Here is a 20095-nt window from a genome sequence, read left to right on the forward strand (position 1 = left end):
CTAGGGGGTTGTTCTCTGCATTGCAGATGGGAGGGAGAAAACGGTCTTCCTTCCTTGATAATTTCCCTCTTAACATCTAGTATCCGTCTCCCCTGCTGAGATGCGCCATCTCCTTAGGAGACAAGGGCTAGAGGGGAGGGAGCCTCGCGTTTACTCCTTCTATCTAAAATCACCAAGTCTCCTGGCATCCTGTATGTTTTCAGGGAAGTGGAAACAGACCTTTGGCTTCTCTTTTTGATTGCTCGACCTGCCAAAATAAAGGCCCAGGCCTCTCACCCCTACCACAATGCAGCCCTGGGGCTTTCTACACTGGGGATTTTTTTATTGGCAAAGTTACCCATCATTGCTAACAATGGTGCAGCTGCGTCAGTGGTAGCTTGGACGGAAGCACTAAGATAGAAGAGATCAGCAGCCCGGTCTAAAAAACCTGATCAGAGCAAGTCTAGAGTGACACAGTGTTGAATACCAGAAGCTGCAGGAGCCTTGTCCACACTAGGGTCCCACCACTGCAGCCACTTAGGGAGCTGCACCAATCTTCTCCCCCCTCCCCATTGCCAAGAGACAGACAGACAGAGCCTCAATTCACATGCAAGGCCTACATCTCTGTGCCTCCGTACACCCCCCTCGGATGTCTCTATCTCCTTCTCCCACTCTCAATGCTGTGCTTTTACCAGGCTGCTCCACAGGCCCCATACACTCGCCCTAACCTCCAGCAGCCCCTCTCCCCTCCTTCAAACCCAACTCTTGGAGAAATACACCCTCTCCTCCATCATTACTAACCCACAGGCCCTGGTTTTCCTGAGTGCCTGTCCCAGGCCTGGCTACACTTTACTTTGCATAGGCCATAAAGGAATGCAGGGCAGGGAATGGGTTCAGCTGCATTCTGTACAAATGCAGGGCACAAATACTGATCTCTCGACACCTACTGGAGTAATACGCCACCAGCTGCTGCAGGTTGTTGAACTGCGTGCGAGAGGTGATGTAGAAGCCACCGCTGTCCAGCTTGCGGATCTTGTAGTGTTTCACGTTGAGCCCCTTGGCGTTGTCAAAGTCAGAGACCGAGAGGCAGTAGGCACCTGTGGGGAGAGCAAGTGCACCTCAGTCCTCCTGCCCTGGTTATGCCCGGGCCCTTGAGGGAACACTCCAAGAGCAGTGGGAAAAATGACTGAGTAGGGTACATTAAAAGCGCATGTCTCGTTCCTCTGAGGTTTATAGGAAGGGAATGGTGGGGTCGGGGCCTGGGCAGGGGCACTCATGCTCTTTAGAGACGTAACTCGGTTGATGTGTCATCCTAAGACTGGGACAAGTTGAACAACTCTAAGGGAGCCAGTATGACAGAGTAAGACGAGGGGAGAACCAATGCAAACAACTATTGGTTGTTACAGCTGCACGTTGCTTTCTCCCTGGTGCTGTACAGCCGCAGGGCATGGGAATACACACAGCCTTGCGGACAGTCCCATCCCGCTGGGAAGCCTTGATCCTGTGTCCCTGGAAAAGATTCTGGACATGCCAGTGCAACAGGACGGCAACTTCACAGCAGGACCATGAGGAGGGTTGGGGGAAATCGAAGCGTAGAGGCACCATGTCCTTTGAACAAAGCAGCTGGCAAGGCCAACTCCAGTTGTGGCCTCCAGTTATGTTTGCTCATGCAGTGAGGCTGTCAAGCGCCATAAGCTAACCAGTGTGGGATCAAGAGAATACTTGGAGATGGGAGACCGCCACAGAACACCTAGACACTAAGGCAGTGATGCTGGTGATTTACTGCCCTGTCAGTGCCAAGCCAGTGTCCCAGCGTGGTGCTAGGATGCACTGTGGGGCTTGTCAGAGATGTCATGGATGAAACATAAGACCTGGCATTACGCCATCACAGGAGATCCAACGGCAGTATAAGATGGGTTTTGGGAGTCAGTGTCTTGGGAGAAGTGTCCATTCACGTGTTTACATTCCACCTCCCTAAATTCCCCCCTGCAGTTTCTCCTGGATACTGTTCCCTCGCTTCCAGCAGTACTATACAGCAGTTTAGGAAAGGTGTTCCCAGATAGCACATTCCACCCCCGAGACAGCTGACAAGATCACACGTATCCATCACACCCACTCATATAGGTGTACTCCTGACTACTTCTCTGGCCCATACAGCACGTAATCTTTGTGGATTGGCTTAACAAGGCAGCAAAATGAGAGTGGAGGGGAAGAAACGTGAAATGAGTAGCACCAAAATGAGGAGTACACAAAAGGGCAGGCACAAAAACCAGCCACTTCCCTTGAAATGGGGACATTGCTCTTCAGTGGAACGTACAGGGAGATGCACACTATTTTGGTGAGGTGTCTAGGATCAGCTGGCCCTGCCATCACCTCCCTGTGGGGAAGTGAGAGTGAGAGGAAAAAGGTGCCTCCCTGTGTGATTCCTGGATGCGGTATGAATAGGAAGAGTCCCTGCTGGCTTACAGGAGCAAAGCCGCGAGGGGAAACAGCTGGCAAAAGGGAACATGACCTCTGGAGTCTTGCTAGTGCTGGTTGGGTTGGCAACAGGGCAAGCAGCCACGGGAGAGGAGCGAAGACGAATGCACGACTGGGGAAGGCTCCAGATAACAACAAAAGCAACAAAGGAGTAATCTGCCTCGGCAGGAACCAGCCGAGTCCCAATCACCAAAGAGAGGAATAGTTGGATTGTGGGAGCTGGAAGGCTGGGCAGGAGAGCGAGCAACCGGAGGGCTCCAAGCCCCCCCCTTCTGAGAGGAAGTGGGAATGTGCTGCGCTGCCGTAGTACCTCGGATGGGTCATTGCTAGATACGAGTGTGACAGACCCCTCAGGCTAAAAATCATGTTTAAAGCCAATCTCAATTTTCTTCATCAGCTTCTCAAAGGAAGGGCCCAGATTAATTCCCAAACCCCAACCCCCTCCAGCTTTGGAGGGCATTGGATTCTGGAGCTCAGTGGGGGCTCCAGCTCAGCTCTTCATGCACCAGCCCAGCACTGCCATGTTTAGGCTGCCAACGCTTCAGGGGATGGCTGGTGCTTTATTCATATAAACTGTTTTCACTGGAATAAAAAAAAAAGAAAAGAAAAGAAAAAGATCATGCTGATTCTAAGAATTATTGAAGTGTTTTCAGGAGCTGCCAGACCTCCATTTGGGGCCAAAATTTGACCAGTGTCCTGTTCATTAACAGAAGCACCAACCCAAGTGTTCAAAAATGATGACTCAGCCCCCCCCGCAAGCCATAACATTTTTAAAAATAAAAAGAACCAAAAATCTATATGCCTTCTGATTCTTGAACCTTTGGGGGTGGGTGGACAGGTGGAACGGAGAGGAATCACATTTTCCAGTTTTTCTCCACAACCAGGAAGGGCTAATAAAACCACAAATGTTTAAACAAAAAACCAACACCACATGACTCCAGGAGCTGGAGCTTCATTGTGAGTCTTGCAAGGGTGGGGCCTCAGGGCAGAGCAGGGGTGGAGTACCCACCCAGACAGGAGGAAGTCAGTGCCTGCGTTTCTTCTCACGCACTCCTACAAACAAGTCTGTGAATTAATCAAGCTATTATGGCTCCTATGGCCTGAGAGGGGAGAGTGTGCACGTGTTATTTCTATTTTTAAATGTCGGGGGGAAACGGGGGCTCCACCAGCACCCAAGATAGATGCGGGCACTCTAGGCAGGCAAGCAGGGTCAGTCCTGGCAAGGGAGCGGTTTGGACTCATTTCAGGGCAAAGAGGCCTCCACACACAAAAATAAAATTCGTAACTTGCATGACCTAGTGAGCTACTGGCAACCTGCTCAACAGACTTGTGCCATTGTGGAGCATCGAAAATCCGCCTCAGCACAAATCCAAACCAAGATGACTCTCAAGCAGTGAAGTGTTCCAGGCTTCCTCTTTTTATTGGTTTAAATGGATTTTTTGCAGCAAGAGTCAGACAGACAGACTCCCTAGAGCAGGGGTGGGCAAACTACGGCCCACGGGCCGGATCCGGCCCCTCAGGGCTTTGGATCTGGCCTGTGGGATTGCCCCCCGTGGTCCCTGGGGCTCCCGGAGCGGAGCGGCACAGCATGGGGCCACGGCAGGCAGGCAGGGAGCCTGCCTTGGCCCTGGTGCGCGCCGCTGCCACCCTGGAGCCGCTTTAGGTAAGTGGCGCCGGGTCGGAGCCCGAACCCCTCCTGCACCCTGCCCCCCAACTCCCTGCCCTAAGCCCCCTGCTGCACCCTGCACCCCAACCCCCTGCCCTGAGACCCCGCCGCACCCCAACCCTGCCCTGAGCCCTCCCCTGCACCCCAACTCCCTGCCCTGAGCCCCATCACACCCTGCACCCCAACCCCCTGCCCTGAGCCCCCTCCTCTGCCCCAATCCCTTGCCTGCACACTGCACCCCTTCCCACACCCCGCACTCCCTCCTGCACCCCAAACCCCTGCCCCGGAACTGCATACAATTTCCCCACCCAGATGTGGCCCGCAGCCCAAAAAGTTTGCCCACCCCTGCCCTAGAGCCCTGGCCAAATCCTTATTTGGGTGGTGACCCTCTGTTCACATAGGTTCACCCGGTCATTGAAGTGGGGGAAGTTAGTCTGAACTTCCCCTCCTGAACATGCTTTCCTGGAACTTGGGAGATGCAGAGCCAGGAACTGAGCTGCCACAGACATCTCATGTGACCTTGATCAACTCCCTGGGCCTCAGTTCTGACTCTGCAAAATGGGGATAATCTCCCTTCTTCTAATTCTTTAAAGGCTAAGCTCTCGTGGGGAAGGACTGCCTTCCCATGTTGTTTGTACAATGCCTGCCACAGAGCCCTTGTGCAAGACGTGGGCAAGATCTCGAGGTACTACAAGCATGATGATGCGTAGCACTGCCACCTTCCACCCCAGAGATGAGTGCACAACAGAGGAGGGGGAAGTCAGCCTGCTACACGTAGGCTGACTTGGGCTACGACGCGAAGAAAAGCCATGGAGATGTTGCAGCTCTGGCAGGAGATCGGGCTTTGAAGCCTAGGGATGGGGGTAGCTCCAGCCCACGTCTACACAGTTAATTTTTAATTCAGTGACCTGACCCCCCACGAGCCAGAGTCTGACCCAGGCTCTGAGACTCTCTGTGTAGACTCACGCTAGCTCTCGCTGAGCTAGCTGCAGGAGCACAAGCAGCAATGAGCAGTGGCACGGGCTAGCTGCGAGGGGGACAAACCCGCTCCGGACCCCATGGGTACGTACTCAGGGCAGCTCGCCCGTGTTTCCACAGCTACACCACTACTTCTAGCGCACTAGCTCAATGAGAGCCAGGGTGAGCATGTCGACACGAGCTGGGAATCACGCGCCCAGCTCCAAGCACGGACGGAGCCTACACCTGAAGCACATGGGACTCCATCTAGATGGGAGGTTGCTACGTAAGTTACTATATACCCCTTTTATACCAGTCCTAAACTTCACCATCCCACCCACCATCTTCAGAACATCTCACGTCAGCATGCAGAGAGCTGTTTGGGGCCTTGGATTGCACGCTCCAAACCAGCTTGGAGACAACACCAGAATCCACTCATGTCAGAGACACAACATTCAGCCCCCACTCCCCAGTTATCTTAACTAAATACTCCACCCCCAAGTCTCAATCTCTGTCTGACTCAGAGAAATTATGCTGCTTGCACTGAGCGCACCCAGGTCAGAGCAAGGCTGATGAAATCTTAGCAAGCACAAGCATGCAGGGCAGATGTAATTCACAGCCAGGCACTCTGCCGATGCAGAGGCCACTGCTGCCCGGGTATAGGCTAGCCTGCTCCACCCCGCAGCCAGGTCCTCACACAGTCTCCATGAAGCAGCTCAAACTCAACAGCCCCTGGCACTATAGGAAGGAGGGAACGGCAGAGTTCCCTGTTGCCATTGGTTACCCAGCTATTCCCAGCTCAGTGACCCAGTTTCTGCACAGTTCTCCCGGAGGGGAAAAAAAAATAAAAGAGGCGAGCACAAGATCGGAGACTGTTTACACCAGACTTTTCAATCCCACCCAGCTCTCAGCCAATCGGCTGGGGAAAGAGTCGGGGGACCCGCCCATTGGAACAGGCTGGCTGAGCAGGGACAGATTAAAAGCGCAAGGGTTAAAAGCAAGGAGGTCACCGATTAAGGGTCACCTTGGTACAGGACAAGGATTCTGGGTGTACTGCAGACAGGCTGCCCCTCCAGGCATAGGATAGGGGGCACTTTAGGGGTTGTGCGCACAGAGAAGTGGGGGCCTCTCAGCAACTCCAGCTAGCATCTCCTCATTCCATCTTTGTGAGAGGAAGCACAGAGCCTGGGGAGACGCCTGGACCCAGCAGACTGGCCACCCCACTGCCTTGTGCCTCCAGATCCTGACAGGAGCACCGTATAGGGATGGTTCTCCAAGACTTAACCACCCCATAGGCCTTCATCATGGACCTAAGCGCCTGCCGGGGATCCAGTTACCTTTGGTGGTTTCACTCTCCCTGACCAGGAAGGTTCCTCGGGGGTTCTCAGAATTGAGCAGGAGCCGCTCCGACTCCCGGCGAGTGATCTTGCCAAAATACCACCTGGAAGAGCAAGCAACAAATCAGCACAAGGAAAACCCCCTGGATTTAGACCCTCTTCATTAGTGCTACCACGTTTTAAAGAGGGATGCCCCAACATCCCCTCCCCCACAGCACTGATTGCTAGAACCAAGCGTTGCATTAACAGCCAGAGGCATTCGTCAGAGTTCTCAAATCCCAACGGCCAGGGATCTATTGGGAAAGATATAATTAGGTAAACAGCAAAAGCCTCTCCCCTCCCGCCCCTCCAAAGCAATTCTGTGTCATAGGCAGTCACTTGTCTTTTTTAATTCAAGTGTCCCCCAGGCATCCCAGCCCAGTGTTACTCCAAGAACTCTGCCCCCCCAGATGTGGAGCAGAAAGTGGGTGTTATTTTCACAGCACAGTGCAGGCTGCATGAGCGCCTGCAGCAGTGTTCAGATGGGAGTCTGTGTGATTTGGGGTTAGCCCTGTCAAGCCTTCCAGCATGGTGCGTGCAACCCGTCAGGGTAGATTTACATAAAAATTAGTGGTGCAGCCAATTGCACGTGCCTAGTTTGCACAGACCACGAGCGTGATTGCATACACAAATAGGGCCACTGCGGGTGCAAATATGCCTATTGGCATGCTGCCCCTAATTTGCATAAGCAAATTAGTCAACATCTTGCATATGCAATTAAATGCCTATTTGGTCTAGGAAAAAAAAAAAATCAGATCCTTTAGGGCCACATCTACTACACAGGCCATCCCTGGGCAGTTGCTCAAGACGGATTTCACTGTATATGGCACGAAAACATATCTAGTCTTAACATTTGGCTTTGAGCATGCCTGAGGAAAACAACAAAATGTTTAACAGAGTGGCAACCTCAGAAAGCCCGCAAAGGCCTTTAGGAGGCTACAAAACATGTCTGAAAAAAATATACTTAGCAGGCTGTTTGCATTGTTCTTTTAAACCGTCTAAAAAGATTTCAATTACTCTTCAGCCTGGATGGAGTCTGAGGGTGCGACATAGTTACTGGGGATGTAGCCCGTTTGTCCTGTCGTGAGGGAGTGAGCCAGCCACCAGTCTCCTTCCCTGGAAGAGAAATAAAGGGAGACAGACATTCAAAAAGAGGAACTTCTCTAGCATCTGTCAACAAAGAGTGGACTCCCTGGGCTGGAGGTATTGCCAACAGGCAACCCAGCCCTTTCAGGGAGGTCACTGGCACCAGGGTTATTTCCAAGCTAGTTCTTCTGGATTGTTTTGCTTAGGTCACTGTTGGGTGCCCACAGCTTTACTGAACTGGGAGATGTTCAGAGACCCAAAGCTACAATCAGATTGGATTGAAACTGGATTTAGAGTCAACAGGTCAAGGGACAAGCTCTCGAAGGTTCAGGGTGAGTTAGTTCAGGTTGGGGGCTGGGTGCTGTGAGCCCTACTATATGTCCACCTTCCCATGTTTCCTGCGGTCATTACTAGGGTTGCCGAGTCTCCAGGAATTAAAGATGAATCTTTTTAAATTAAAGATTGTTGTGTGATGAAACCTCCAGGAATACGTCCAACCAAAACTGGCAACCCTACATTACAGATGAGCAGAGGAATTTGTTAGGCCACAGAAAGCATCACTCTTTGCTCTCAATATTATTTTTACCATCGACTACAACCGCTCCCCACGACAGTCACTAGAAATTCACCTTGAAGTACCCTCTCCAAGGGACCACTAGAACCCCTGGGGGCAATAGCCAAGCTGGCAGGGGAACTAATAACGGAGCTTTGCTCACAAAGGGCTGAGTCTGAGGTGCCGAGCACCTGCAATTCCTAACAACACGGGCAGGGGAGGGGGGGATTTATAGTTGCTCAGCACCTTGATTTGGCCCTTGTTCTTTTGGGCTTGGATTTACTGCACCAAGCAAGAGGCAGAGTGCAGAACCCTCAACAGGCAGAGCTTTGGAAAGGGGTCTGTCCCTCCACAGCCACAAGAATCTAAGCATTTGCTTGGATATAGTCACTGACCATCATGACAGCCATGGCACCAAGTGCTCTAGGAAATATATTGGCAACAAGGGTCAAATTGCTCCGGTATCAGGGCACCCTAAGTTAATTCAGAAATGCCATTTGACCAGAGATTCCAGTGCGGATACCACGTTGATCCCATAAGGCATGCGATGGCCACGGTCACTGTGCGATCACTCTCACATACACACTCCACAGGTGATAGCCTTTTAAATAAGGGAACTCCTTACTTAAAAAGGCACATCAGATACCCATTGAAAATACCTTTGGAGCCATCTGAATTTGAACCAAGTCTGTCTGAAGTGTGAAGCATTGGAAATCCCAGAGAGCAGAAAGAACAGGGAAGCAGAGAAGGAAAAGAAAAAGAAAAAGAAAAAAGCAGAATGACTGTGATAATAAAAAAAAGTGTGCCAGAAAAGACGGCCAAACAAAGGAGACTTGTTTGTTAAATGCAAATCACATAAAAGCAACAAGGAGGAAGAGAGGAAAAAAGGGGAGGGACAGAGCGTGAAAAATAAATGATTGAGGCATGAACGTCACTTAGCAGGGCTTGAATGGCACTGTCATTTATTTTGGCGGCAAAACTCCTTTTGAATTCAGTGGGGAAAGGACGGTCATGATTGGCGTCAGGTTTCACGTAATCTCTCCCTATCACTGATCCTGTATGAGGCGCTTACATGATTGGGTGAGGGGCTCTCCCAGCAGAAGTGGATCCAGGCACAGGTGCTGACTCTGTTCTGTGGGGAGAACCCACGGAAAAAAATAGAGGGTGCTCAGCACCCACCAGCCACAGCTGTTTGGCACAAGATTGGCAGCTTGGGGAAGGGCGGAGAACAGCAAGCTGGGGCCAGGAAAAAGCAGACCGAGGGCAGGGATGGAGCAGGGGATGTGGCCTCGTGGGAGGGGCCGGAGCAGCCCTGGGGAAAAGTAAAAGTTGGTGCCTATGGATCCATGCTTCAGTATTGGGCTGCACGGGGAGCTCAGAGCTACTGCGGTGTTATCCCAGAAGTCACTTTAAGAAGCTGTCTCGGAGCTCAGTTATTCATGTGGCCGTGCACAAGTTGCTGGTGCAGCCCTGGTGAGATGCAGTACCCTAAGCTTTATGTGAAGTGAGCAAGAGGGAAGAGGTGAGGAACAGGCTCCTGCTCCATGTGGTACACGCTCCTCTCTCTCTAAAGAACTAACCCTGAAAGCGCTCCAAATGTCAAGGTGGTTTGGAATGTCTTTATCTTGCAGAATTTCACAAGTGAAGCCACGGCTGCTGGATTTGAGAATACATTTCCTCAGAACAGAGGTGTCTCAGCCTCCACCAAGCTGTTTCATAGACTGCGATGACAGCACGAACTCCCCCAAAAGACCACCTCCCTGCACTTTGAAAGGAACGAGTGTGTGTACCCCTAACACAGTGTATACACAGATCAGATGGCACATGGCAGCCTTGGAAAATGGACAGGAAAATTTTCCAATCCAGACACAAAGCTCAAATATTCCTAACTGCATGGGCAAAAGTGCATCATTTGCCCATGGGATTATGCATAGCCATTTACACGTACAATTACTGCTACAGTGCACACAGGCTTAGTGACTAGATGTAGAAGTTGTTAAAATCTATTTTTAAAAGTGTACTTGCTCATCTACACCAGGAGGATGGATCCAATGTATATGCCCACAAAAGTGTTACTTGCCCCAAGTACAATTTTACAAGGCTGGAATTTGAGATGAGTCTATATAGATTGTTCTGGTTCATCATTGTAGTGTCTAAGCACATCTAGGGGCTCTGAGATGGATAACGGGATAGTCAAGCCCACCATCTTGTCACAATAAAGTACGGCCATCATTTCCATTAGCAGCGATCTCTTGGGATGAGCAGACTGGTGAAGTGAGAAAACAAATCCAGGGCAACGACTTTGTCGCACCAGTTCCCAGATTTTCACTGGGGTGTCTCGGGGGATTCTTGTAAGTGGGTCACAAGCAGAAAGGAATGCCCGAAGACTGGGGAAGTTTTGTTCTATGGGAGATGGCAGTCACATATTACAGAGACTGTTCTATCAGAGTCAGATGGGAGGGAGGAAGGAAGAGCCTGCGTCTAATTTACTGTGACTGCAGGATAAACAAATCTACAAAGAACTCTGCAGATTCCTGATAAGGGTCTTGAGATACTTTACCAGAGGATTCATATTTTCAGAACAAATAAATAAATATTTAGTTTCAAATAAATGGATAACTTCAGGGGTTTTTTAAAGGCATATTTTAAGAGATGGTCTGAGCTTAACAAAAAGACACCCAACCACACATCTTCCAGATCTGAACTCTCTGCCTCAAACCCTGGGGAAATTCAGATCCCCTGCTAGTCCCTCCCTGCACAATGGCCTAGCCCAAAACCTGGATCCAGACCCCTCAGCCTTTGGTAGCTCAGGCCATCTCATGACCCATTTTACAGGTGTTTTCACTCTGTATAATGGGGAAATATTGTGCACCTGCAGATGCACCAATACTGCCCCATTAGCAAGCACATCTATTTAGAAGGCCAATGCAGTGCATGCTGCACAATGAGATCTTGGGCAAGTCACTTTCTCTCTGTGCCCCACCTGCAAAATGGGGAGATTAGCACTGCCCTGTCTCTCAGGGGTGTGGCATACACATACACTGAAGGTTGTGAGGGGCTTAGATAACACTGGAATGGGGGCCAAATAAGTAGCTAAGATAGATACCAACAGTGCATTCTGGGAAACTCAGGTCAACTATGCCATCCTGCCTGAGCAGAGGCTACAGTGCCAGAGGAGATGCATGTAGAGCAAGACAGGGGACAATGCACTTTGGGAGCTCTTTCTAAAGAGAGCTGGGAGGCCCAGGCAAACTGCTTACACACCCATGATCGGGATCCTGTCTCCGCTGCAACACTAGGACGTTGGCAGATGGTGGCATCCTACCAAACTGTTCCCTAAGTAGGTAGGTATGCTGCCAGTGGGCCACTCTGAAGAGAGATCCCTCTCCATGGAAAGGCATGGGGAATAGCTCAAGGGATTCCACAGCTCCCCCTATGCTAAGCTGATGTGCCAGCCATGGGTCCGTGCTGTACTGAATCCATTACAGAGGGGACGGAGACTGGGGAACAAGGATGAACAAGAGCTGGCTGAAAAGAGAAACTGAGACGGGAAATTCTGAGCTTTCAAAATTTGGTTTCATCCCACATTGGGACAAACAAACCAACCCACCCCAAAATCTGATTTTTAACTCCCCATGAAACAAAAATATCCCAAAATGTTTAATTTTGATAAAGGTTGAAATATGTTTTTTATTGTTTCAATTATATGATAGTTTGAGTAAAAATGATTAAATCTAAATAAAATATTTAGATAATGTTTTTTGACAGGGAAACTAACAAAAAAACCCACATTTTGCAAGAGCGATTCGATTTCATCGACTCAGCATTTTCCAATGGAGAACTGTTCCGTCAGATAAATTTTTGACCAGCTCTAACAAATGAGCAGGGTAAACCTCAATCTTTCCAGCCTGGCCAATGTGACAGGAAAGTCCAGCTTTGCTGTCTGTCTGTCTGTCATGGAGACAATGATGTCAAGTGATTCTAGCTGTATCAAGGTTCCTTAACCGGGCCCCTGTCCCAGGTTACCCCTTGGGTACGCTGCAGCCAAGATTCCCAGAAGTGACTTCTCCTCATGAAGGCCTCAATGTCTGAGGCAGATCAGAGGTGTGACTTTTCAGGAAGTGCAGAGCTCCCACCCTCTGAAACCTTTACAAACATCTTCCTCCCCCCTCCCTCCAAAAATGGAGGCAGCCGAAGTCCCTAGCCACTTTTGGAAATCCTGGCCTGCTAATTTAAGCTGCCTTGTAACCAGGTCGGGGATGACAGTGCCATCAGTTATAGCCATGGTACAGAATGGGGCCTGAGTCTCAGAGACCTGCAGCTGAACTGTGAGGTGCTGGCAATCCTGATCGGTGGGTTTGGTTCAGCTCACTATACAGTTAGATTGGAAGCTCCTTGGGGCAGGGGCTCTGTTTGTTGTGTGTTTGTACAGCACCTAGCACAACAGGTCCATGGACAGGGCTCCTAGGTGCTACGAGAACACAAATTATTCTGGCAGTTCTGAACCGGGGCGGATTTCTAACCACATCAAGTTTGGGAGATCCAATTATTCATATGGGGGTGGGGGTCGTTTGGGGGCCATCTCTACAGTGCGTATCATGAGCATTTTAAATGGTCCAGTCAGCCCTGACATTAGGCTTTCATTGGGGTGTGAGAAGTAGAGCGGGGCAGCTCTCGTTACCAAGTTGCTGTGCTATTCCCCAGTGACTTTGACGGACCCACACACCTTTTATATGAGCTTTGGCTATAGGCCGCCAAAGCTCAGGAGGCAGAGGAGAAGCCTTGCCACTTACCACCTTCCCAGCTTTGCAAAGGTGTAGTCACCTCCTGGCTCGCCACCTGAGTCCCTCCTCTTTAACCGAAGGATGGGAGACACTTGGCTGTTTCATTCCACAGAGGTCCACGCAATAGTTCTCTCTCACTCCAAGCCTATGGCTCCTTCTCAAGTTTAACTGAGTCGAAACAAGATCAGCGACTCCAGAAGAAAAGTGCTGAAGACACCAAGCTCTGTGTGGTTTTGAAGCAAACCCATAAACCAACTCAGATTGACTCAAAACCAGGCGTGGGCGGGAGTTTGTAACCTACCTCAACCAGAAGCATTTCCTGAGAGGTTACATGACTCTAGTTCCAATACCAAAGGGCCTGGATGTATCGCTAGGCAGGATTTTCCATCTGCCACATATTTCTCTAATGATACTTCGCAAAAGGAAAACAAAATGACTAGGTTTTGGGCTAACTGCATTCAGAACATGTGGCTAGAATGCCAGCTCCACTGCGTGGTCAGCGAGAACGCATGACAAGGTGGGTGGTTATCCCAGGAATGTCTGCACATCTCAGTGTGTTAGGCAGAAGATTAAGTGTTTTCAATCATTCAACACGTTTAGGTTAGTCACTCCCAGGGGTGAAAGTGAGCCAGTACGGGCCAATACTGTGTACCGGTAAGAACCCGCACCACATTAAAGTGCTGCCCTTTTGCCTCCCCTGTCGGCGGCCCTGCTGGTAGGAGGCGGAGGGGGGAGGGAAGGGGCAGCGATGTTAAAGCTTTAACGTCGCTGCCCCTTTCCCCACCCCGTCAGCAGCCCTGCCAGTAGTGTCCGTACCGGCAGGGCCGCCTACAGGGGAGGCAAAAGTGGCAGGGACATTAAAGCGATGCCACGGCAAAGGGCCCTGCAGCGCTTTAACGTCCCTGCCCCTTTTGCTCCCCCGGCCGCCGACGGGCGGGGGGGGCCCAAAGGGAGCAGCTACCCTGGGGCCGGCGATTTAAAAGGGCCCAGGGCTCCAGACGCGGCTACTGCGGCAGCGGCATCCGGAGCCCCGGGCCCTTTAAATCAACACGGGAGCCCCAGGCAGCATGGGCCAGGCAGCCCCTTCTGCCGGAGGCCCCGCCCCTTCTGGGGGCCGTAGCCACCCCAGCCCTGTACTGGTAAGTGTCCTCAGTTACTTTCACCCCTGGTCACTCCCCTAACAGCACCGCATGAAGCTGCTTTCTAAAGATGTTTTTTTCCTCTGATAAAGTGAAGGTCGCAGCAATGCGGTTACACTGGATACTGTGGGGTATGTAGCTTGAAACAGAGGTCTTTCCTCCTGCGTAGTGCACCTTAGGATTTCCAAGCACTCTACCTGCCCTGCAGAGATAGCCATTTTGTTCTCAGAGTCCCTGCAGAATGTACAAAGGAGACACACATACTTTGGAATAGTGAGCAAATGTAATTCAGATGGAAAGCAGAGTTGCCTTTTGTGCACGGGAGTGGGGGGAACCTCCCACAGATATTTGCACAATCCAAAATCCCCAATAGGCAGATTCCTCCTTTTAGAGTACTCATTAGAAACCAAAGCTAGCGTTAGTACAAAATTAAGATTCCAAAAGTCAAACGTTCAAAAAGGGGTCAGGAAACTCCCAAAGTTGAGGTTTCTTCTGCAACACTGAACTTAGCCACTTCACACATTAGAGAGATTTTATGGCTTGAGTTAATAACCAAAAACACATAGGAGTTGGGAACTGAAAAATTCCATTTGGGCAACACTACACAAGTAACATAGCAGTAGAAACCTCACAATCAGGGAGTTATCGGACCTGCCAGTGCTTGATGTTGCAATCTTTAAGTGTTCCCTTCACATTTTAAAATTTCCTTAGTTTTAAGAAAGTGGCAGGGGAAAGCGTAAGAACCCACACAGATGTGTCTCCCACAGCACAGCCTTTGCCAGAAGAGCATGCACATTCCTTGAAGCATGGCTATTTGGCCGGCGCACCGTAAGAGCTCTGAAATGTATCTATTGATAAGCTTGTCTGTGCATGCACACTTGTTAAAAAGTACACACTTGGTTCCAACGAACAACAAATTCAACACCTCTCCTACTGCAGCCCTTTGCACTATCCTACTTCCAACTGCATGTGACATGCAGTGTAAAGAGCTGGCAAGAATGCCACTGGGGGAGCTGAGGAGATCAAGGGGTGCAGCATCAGGAATTTCAGAGAGGCAGGGTGGAAGCAGTCCCCACTCTGTCCTGCCTGCATCCCCCATTGCCATTAGAAAGATTGGTGCACTGGTGGCTTGGATGAATGGGAGAAACAAAAAAGGGGGAGAGAAAACAAACAGGTAGGAAGTGCTTTGTTGAGAAGGGATGAGGGAAGAAGGTGCCAGACCTGGATGAGAAGAGGGGACTGAATTCACACCACCGCAGTATTGGCACACAGATCTAGGCAGGGCTATTTAGTAGTTAGAAGATGAACCTATAAAAGCTCCACTGGGGGGAAAAACAAAACAAAGGGATCCAAGTGCAACTGTGACCAGGGACCATAAATGGACCACAAAGCAACCCCCTCCCCAGCTGCCCTTTAGCCCACCCGGGAAGGAAGTTGGCTTTAAACAAAAAAGTAAAAACAGATACACACCTGACATCCACTTTTCTCCTAAATGAAAGCATGTTGTGCAGGAGAGAAAGAGACAGGGCTTAGATTAGAGGTACCGCACGGGCGCTGGCGCTGCTGAACTGGGAAAGAAGTGTGCATGGAGAGATCTCACAAGGCAATCAAAAAGGATTTGAGATCCTGTGGCCTCAATTGAGGCTGTCAGCCAGAAGCAGGCAAGCACAATAAACCCCCTGAGAGGTGTGATTTATTTAAAGACTGGGGAGGCTGATGCCACTAGGCAGAGGAGAGATTTGGCAGCCAAGGGGCACCACGAGTAACAGGACAATACTTCCCAATGGGGGTTTGTTTTGGGGAGTGGTGGTAGGGCAGGCAGGGTGGAAGCCAATTCTGGTTCACCCTAGAGCCTGGCCCCAACACTAGGTCAAACTAAAGGTGATCCTGACAATGCATCTTTCAATAAGAACCTCTAGGTCTGGCTCACCCCAGGAAGCACCTAACCTTTCGCTCTGCCACAGACACCTTAGATGCTCCGAGCAGCCAGAGAAACAACCAACAATCCCTCTCCACAGCATCAACAGCAGAGGGCCGTTTCCTAGCTTACGGAGGGGAACTGTGAAGTGGTCCGAGCACAGAACTCGGAGCCAGGGACTCCCGAGTCAGATGCCTGCTCCCTCTGTGGCCCTGGGCACGTCACTTAACCTCTGTGTGTCTCGCTTCGAGGGGACTGCAGTGACTTTAGTGATAGTTCTAAGGGGAGACGCCACTTGCATTCGACCAGGGGGCCCTTTGCATGCTCGCTGTTCGCCTCCCGGTGCTGCCCAGCACCCTTTTGCTGTTCCCCTCCTGGACCTTCCCAGAGCTCAGACTGCCCAAACATCTCACAGCTCAAGATAGGCCTCCTCTGGCTCCAGAACACCAACCCCACCCTAGCACTGGGGAGAGCAGGCCAGATGCAGGACCCAGCTCTAGTAAGAGAGGGGGACTAACTCAGTAACCCCCAAGATTTCCCAAATGCCTCATTCTGCTGCCCAGCTCCCGCAGTGCAGGCTGCCTGGGTTAATGCAGTTCCCTTGGCACCTAAACCCCGCACGGCGTCACATCAAGACACAGAGGGCTTCACAATCTTCCCAGTGGATCCTCCGGCAGGGCGATCAGGTGTCTGTTACCCACTTCCATGGGAGATCCTCTGCATGGACCGTAGGATGCCTGTCAAACCATCTGAGGTGCATTCACTGCCTCTGCCCCGAGATACACATCACTCACATCCAGTGCTCAAGGGGTGGGCAGGACGCTGGGGACTGGGACCCAGCGGCACCATTATGTCACAGAGCAGGGGAGAACCCACCATGACTCCAGTCACAGGTATGCTCCTTAGAGCAGGTCAGCTTCCCTTCACTACCTCCTTGAAGGGAGGGACTGGAGCCTCTCTAGTGCTCTGGGCAGCGCTGCAGGGAACCATACCCAGCCCTCCCCAGTCCTGGGGCGGAGGGCTAGGGAGGTAAGAAGGGAAGCTGCTTGAATGGGGCAAGTTGGAGGATCCCACTAGCTGCCCCGCACCACCTAGTGCTGCATGGGCTGCTCCATGGCCCCGAAGCTCCCTATCTGGCAGCAGCCCCAGAGGCAGGGACAGCAGCTTGTGGTACTCTTGATAAATCCCCTGGGTCTAGCTCAGGGGCCCTTCGCTGGCACAGGAGGCACAGCCCACCCCTCTGCAGCTGGACAGGCAGACAGCCACACCACCAGGCTTTGGGAAGGGAAGGATCCCAGAGGAACCACGTGCAAACCCCAGGCAACAGACGTGACCAGCCGGGGCTTAAACATAGAAGAAAGAGGAGAAGCAAGAGGGAGAAGAGCAGTTTTGAGGCAGGAATGTTACCAGCGGGGCTCCCCTGAGCAGGAAGGGTCAGAACCTCTCCAAGGGAGATGCCAGCCTACGCAGCAGAGGTGTCCCCAGCCCAGCGAGCAGGCAGACACACTTACGTGTTGTTGACAATTTGGAGGCGCTCCCCTTTCTTGAAGGAAAGGTCTGTTTCCGTCCGTGACTCGTAGTCGTAGAGGGCCACAAAGGTGGTGACTCCACCTGAAACAGACCCAAACTCATCCTGTTAGCCACGCTCCCGCTCCAGGAGGCATTTGCTCCCCCATGGCAATTAGCCATGAGCCGTGCTCAGCACAGCCTCTGCTTTCCTCATGGCATTTGCAAGGCTGGATTCTCCACTGCAGCCTTCCTCACAGCTGGCAAAAATGGCACCGACCCGTCATACGGCCCCCACCAGCCTAAGGCTCAGGGTCCAGCACTCCCCCGAGACAGTTCTTCCTCATCTAGCACATGGCTCCCTTCTAACACCCTCCCTCCCCCAGAACCTCCAGCTGCTCCTCCCACTCTGGCAGGTCAGAGCTGATGTCATACTGACCAGCTAAAGCCCCCGAGCGCTGCGGGGACGTGACTGTGTCGGACGTATTGAAGCCTCCGAAGAGCTTCGGCTCAGCAGCCATGCTCCCGAAGGAGCGGTTGGGGGTCCGATGGGGGTCAGGGACAGGCGTCTTGCTGGGCGTTTGAGAGGAAGGGTAGCCGCCATGGTGGGCATTCTCGGCAGATTCCAGGCTGCGTCTCCTCTGGCTTGGGTCTTTGGGTTTGCTCTTGCTGCTCCCCATGGTCCAAAACTGGAGGAGAAGACAGTGGGGTTAAGCAGATCCCTGTGGTCTGGGTGACACGAACGTCTGCCCGCTAGGGTCTGGACGGACTCCTCCAGACCCCTTGTGTACTGGCCAACCAACCACTGTTCAGCTGGCAAACCTCCCATCACAACCACCCAGGGATGGGCTCCACCTCATTATATTCAGGTATCGTCTCCCACTTCCCTGTATTACCTAGTGAAATAGACTCAATACACTTAGTAAGTGATATTCCAAGTACCAAAGAGAAGCACACTCAATAGCATTGCAGTAGAATGAATTATGCAGAGCACGTGCCTTTCACAAGTAACCAACTAGACAAACTAGCCTAGCCACAAAGATCAGGTCCAGAGTCCAGGAGCATTCCGACTCCTATGTACTATATGGAGATCATTCTTCACCCGACACTGCCAAGCAGCCATCTCTAGGGGGGATGATGCATCAGCAAACACAGAAGAACGCTACAGAAGATCCAATTTCACACTGCAGCAGGCACTTCAACTAAGCTGAACGTACTTACCAGAGTTCAAATTTGGCCCGTGCAATAATAGGACTAGGCACCCCAGGAATTCTATGGGAAATTTAAGGCCTACAAGCAATCAGGACCTCAGGTAGAGGATCCGAAGACCATCTGCCCTCGCTCAGCTAAGGGAAAAAACAAGTGCTGGGCTCCAACATTAGACAGCTCTGAACTCCGCTGTTCCCCTCGGACCACCCCCACTCAGCGTGAAGTGTTCACACACCAACTCCCTTGTGGGCCCACTTTCCCGAGTGCATCCCCTCATACACATGCCCAGCAGAGGGCCTGCAGGTCCCATCATGGTTGTGCATTACTCTTTGGGAAAACTGGACATCGGGAGCAGATTCAGAATGGTCAGCTGATGTCTAAGGTTCACCATTTCCTTTGGGGGCAGGTAGGATAGCCAGCACCCATTGCTCATAGGGTACCAGACAGGCACTGGGGAGGTGCATCTCTAAATCCTAGAGCCATTCAAGATGTGCTACCACCACTGGCTTCCAAAATAAGCCTTTTCCATAATCCTCCTTTGACTTTCCTCTCCCACAAAAAGAAAAGGAGTACTAGTGGCACCTTAGAGACTAACCAATTTATTTGAGCATAAGCTTTCGATGAAGTGAGCTGTAGCTCACGAAAGCTTATGCTCAAATAAATTGGTTAGTCTCTAAGGTGCCACAAGTACTCCTTTTCTTTTTGCGAATACAGACTAACACGGCTGCTACTCTGAAACCTCTCCCACAAAGGTCATCTGAACAGCAAGGAAGTTTCCGTTTCAGAGAGGCAGCCCAGCATTCTGAAAGCAGGACTCACAAGACCACGGAGGCGTCACTGGCACTTCACCAGGACGACAGCCACCCCACATTGCAACAGCCGCCTTGTGATCCAACAAGAAAGTTACGTGGGACACAGCAGAGGGAGATAATCGCATCCAGCATGAGTCTGTTACATACAAACGCTACATTCAGTGTCCCTATTAGGGGACAGGCAGGAGCAGGCTGGAACAATTTGTATGATGGGGGTGCTGAGAGCCATTGAACCAAACTGTAAACCCTGTATATGATGGAAACCACTTCAAGCCAGGGGGTGTGGCAGCACCCCCAGCGCTTTTTGTTCCAGCACCTATGGGCAGGAAGAGAGGAGTCAGATCATCTTACACAAGTTATAACCACATCAGAAGTTCAGACACAACTGCTGGATCATCACTGGAAAGATGGGATTTTAAACATCCCTAAAGATTGTGGGAGACACCCTGCTAGCCATAAGTAGCCCACAGGATGCAACAGTTGAGTATTAACACACATACTGTGTGCAGATGTGGTCGCCCCATCTCAAAGACATATTGGAATTTGAAAAGGTTCAGAAAAGGGCAACAAAAATGATTAGGGGTATGGAACAGCTGCCATATGAGGAGAGATTAACAAGACTGGGACTTTTC

At 51.1% G+C, this 20095-nt stretch overlaps 1 protein-coding gene across 5 annotated transcripts in view; it reads right to left on the reverse strand.

Moving 5' to 3' along the window:
- Positions 1–20095, reverse strand: part of SRC (SRC proto-oncogene, non-receptor tyrosine kinase) — a 72088-nt gene that overhangs the window by 11511 nt on the left and 40482 nt on the right. For 4 of the 5 annotated variants that reach the window (XM_074970190.1, XM_074970192.1, XM_074970189.1 and 1 more), the window contains exons 3-8: positions 17882–18131; positions 17448–17547; positions 15489–15506; positions 7474–7572; positions 6418–6521; positions 927–1076 (exon numbers count right to left, since the gene is read on the reverse strand). In XM_074970190.1, the coding sequence (XP_074826291.1) occupies positions 927–1076; positions 6418–6521; positions 7474–7572; positions 15489–15506; positions 17448–17547; positions 17882–18122 (712 nt within the window). In that variant the 5' untranslated portion in view covers positions 18123–18131. The remainder of the gene's footprint in view (positions 1–926; positions 1077–6417; positions 6522–7473; positions 7573–15488; positions 15507–17447; positions 17548–17881; positions 18132–20095) is intronic. The other variant, XM_074970193.1, reaches the window with a different exon arrangement.

The sequence above is a fragment of the Natator depressus genome, chromosome 13 (genome assembly GCF_965152275.1).
Source record: "Natator depressus isolate rNatDep1 chromosome 13, rNatDep2.hap1, whole genome shotgun sequence".
NCBI lineage: Eukaryota > Metazoa > Chordata > Testudines > Cheloniidae > Natator > Natator depressus.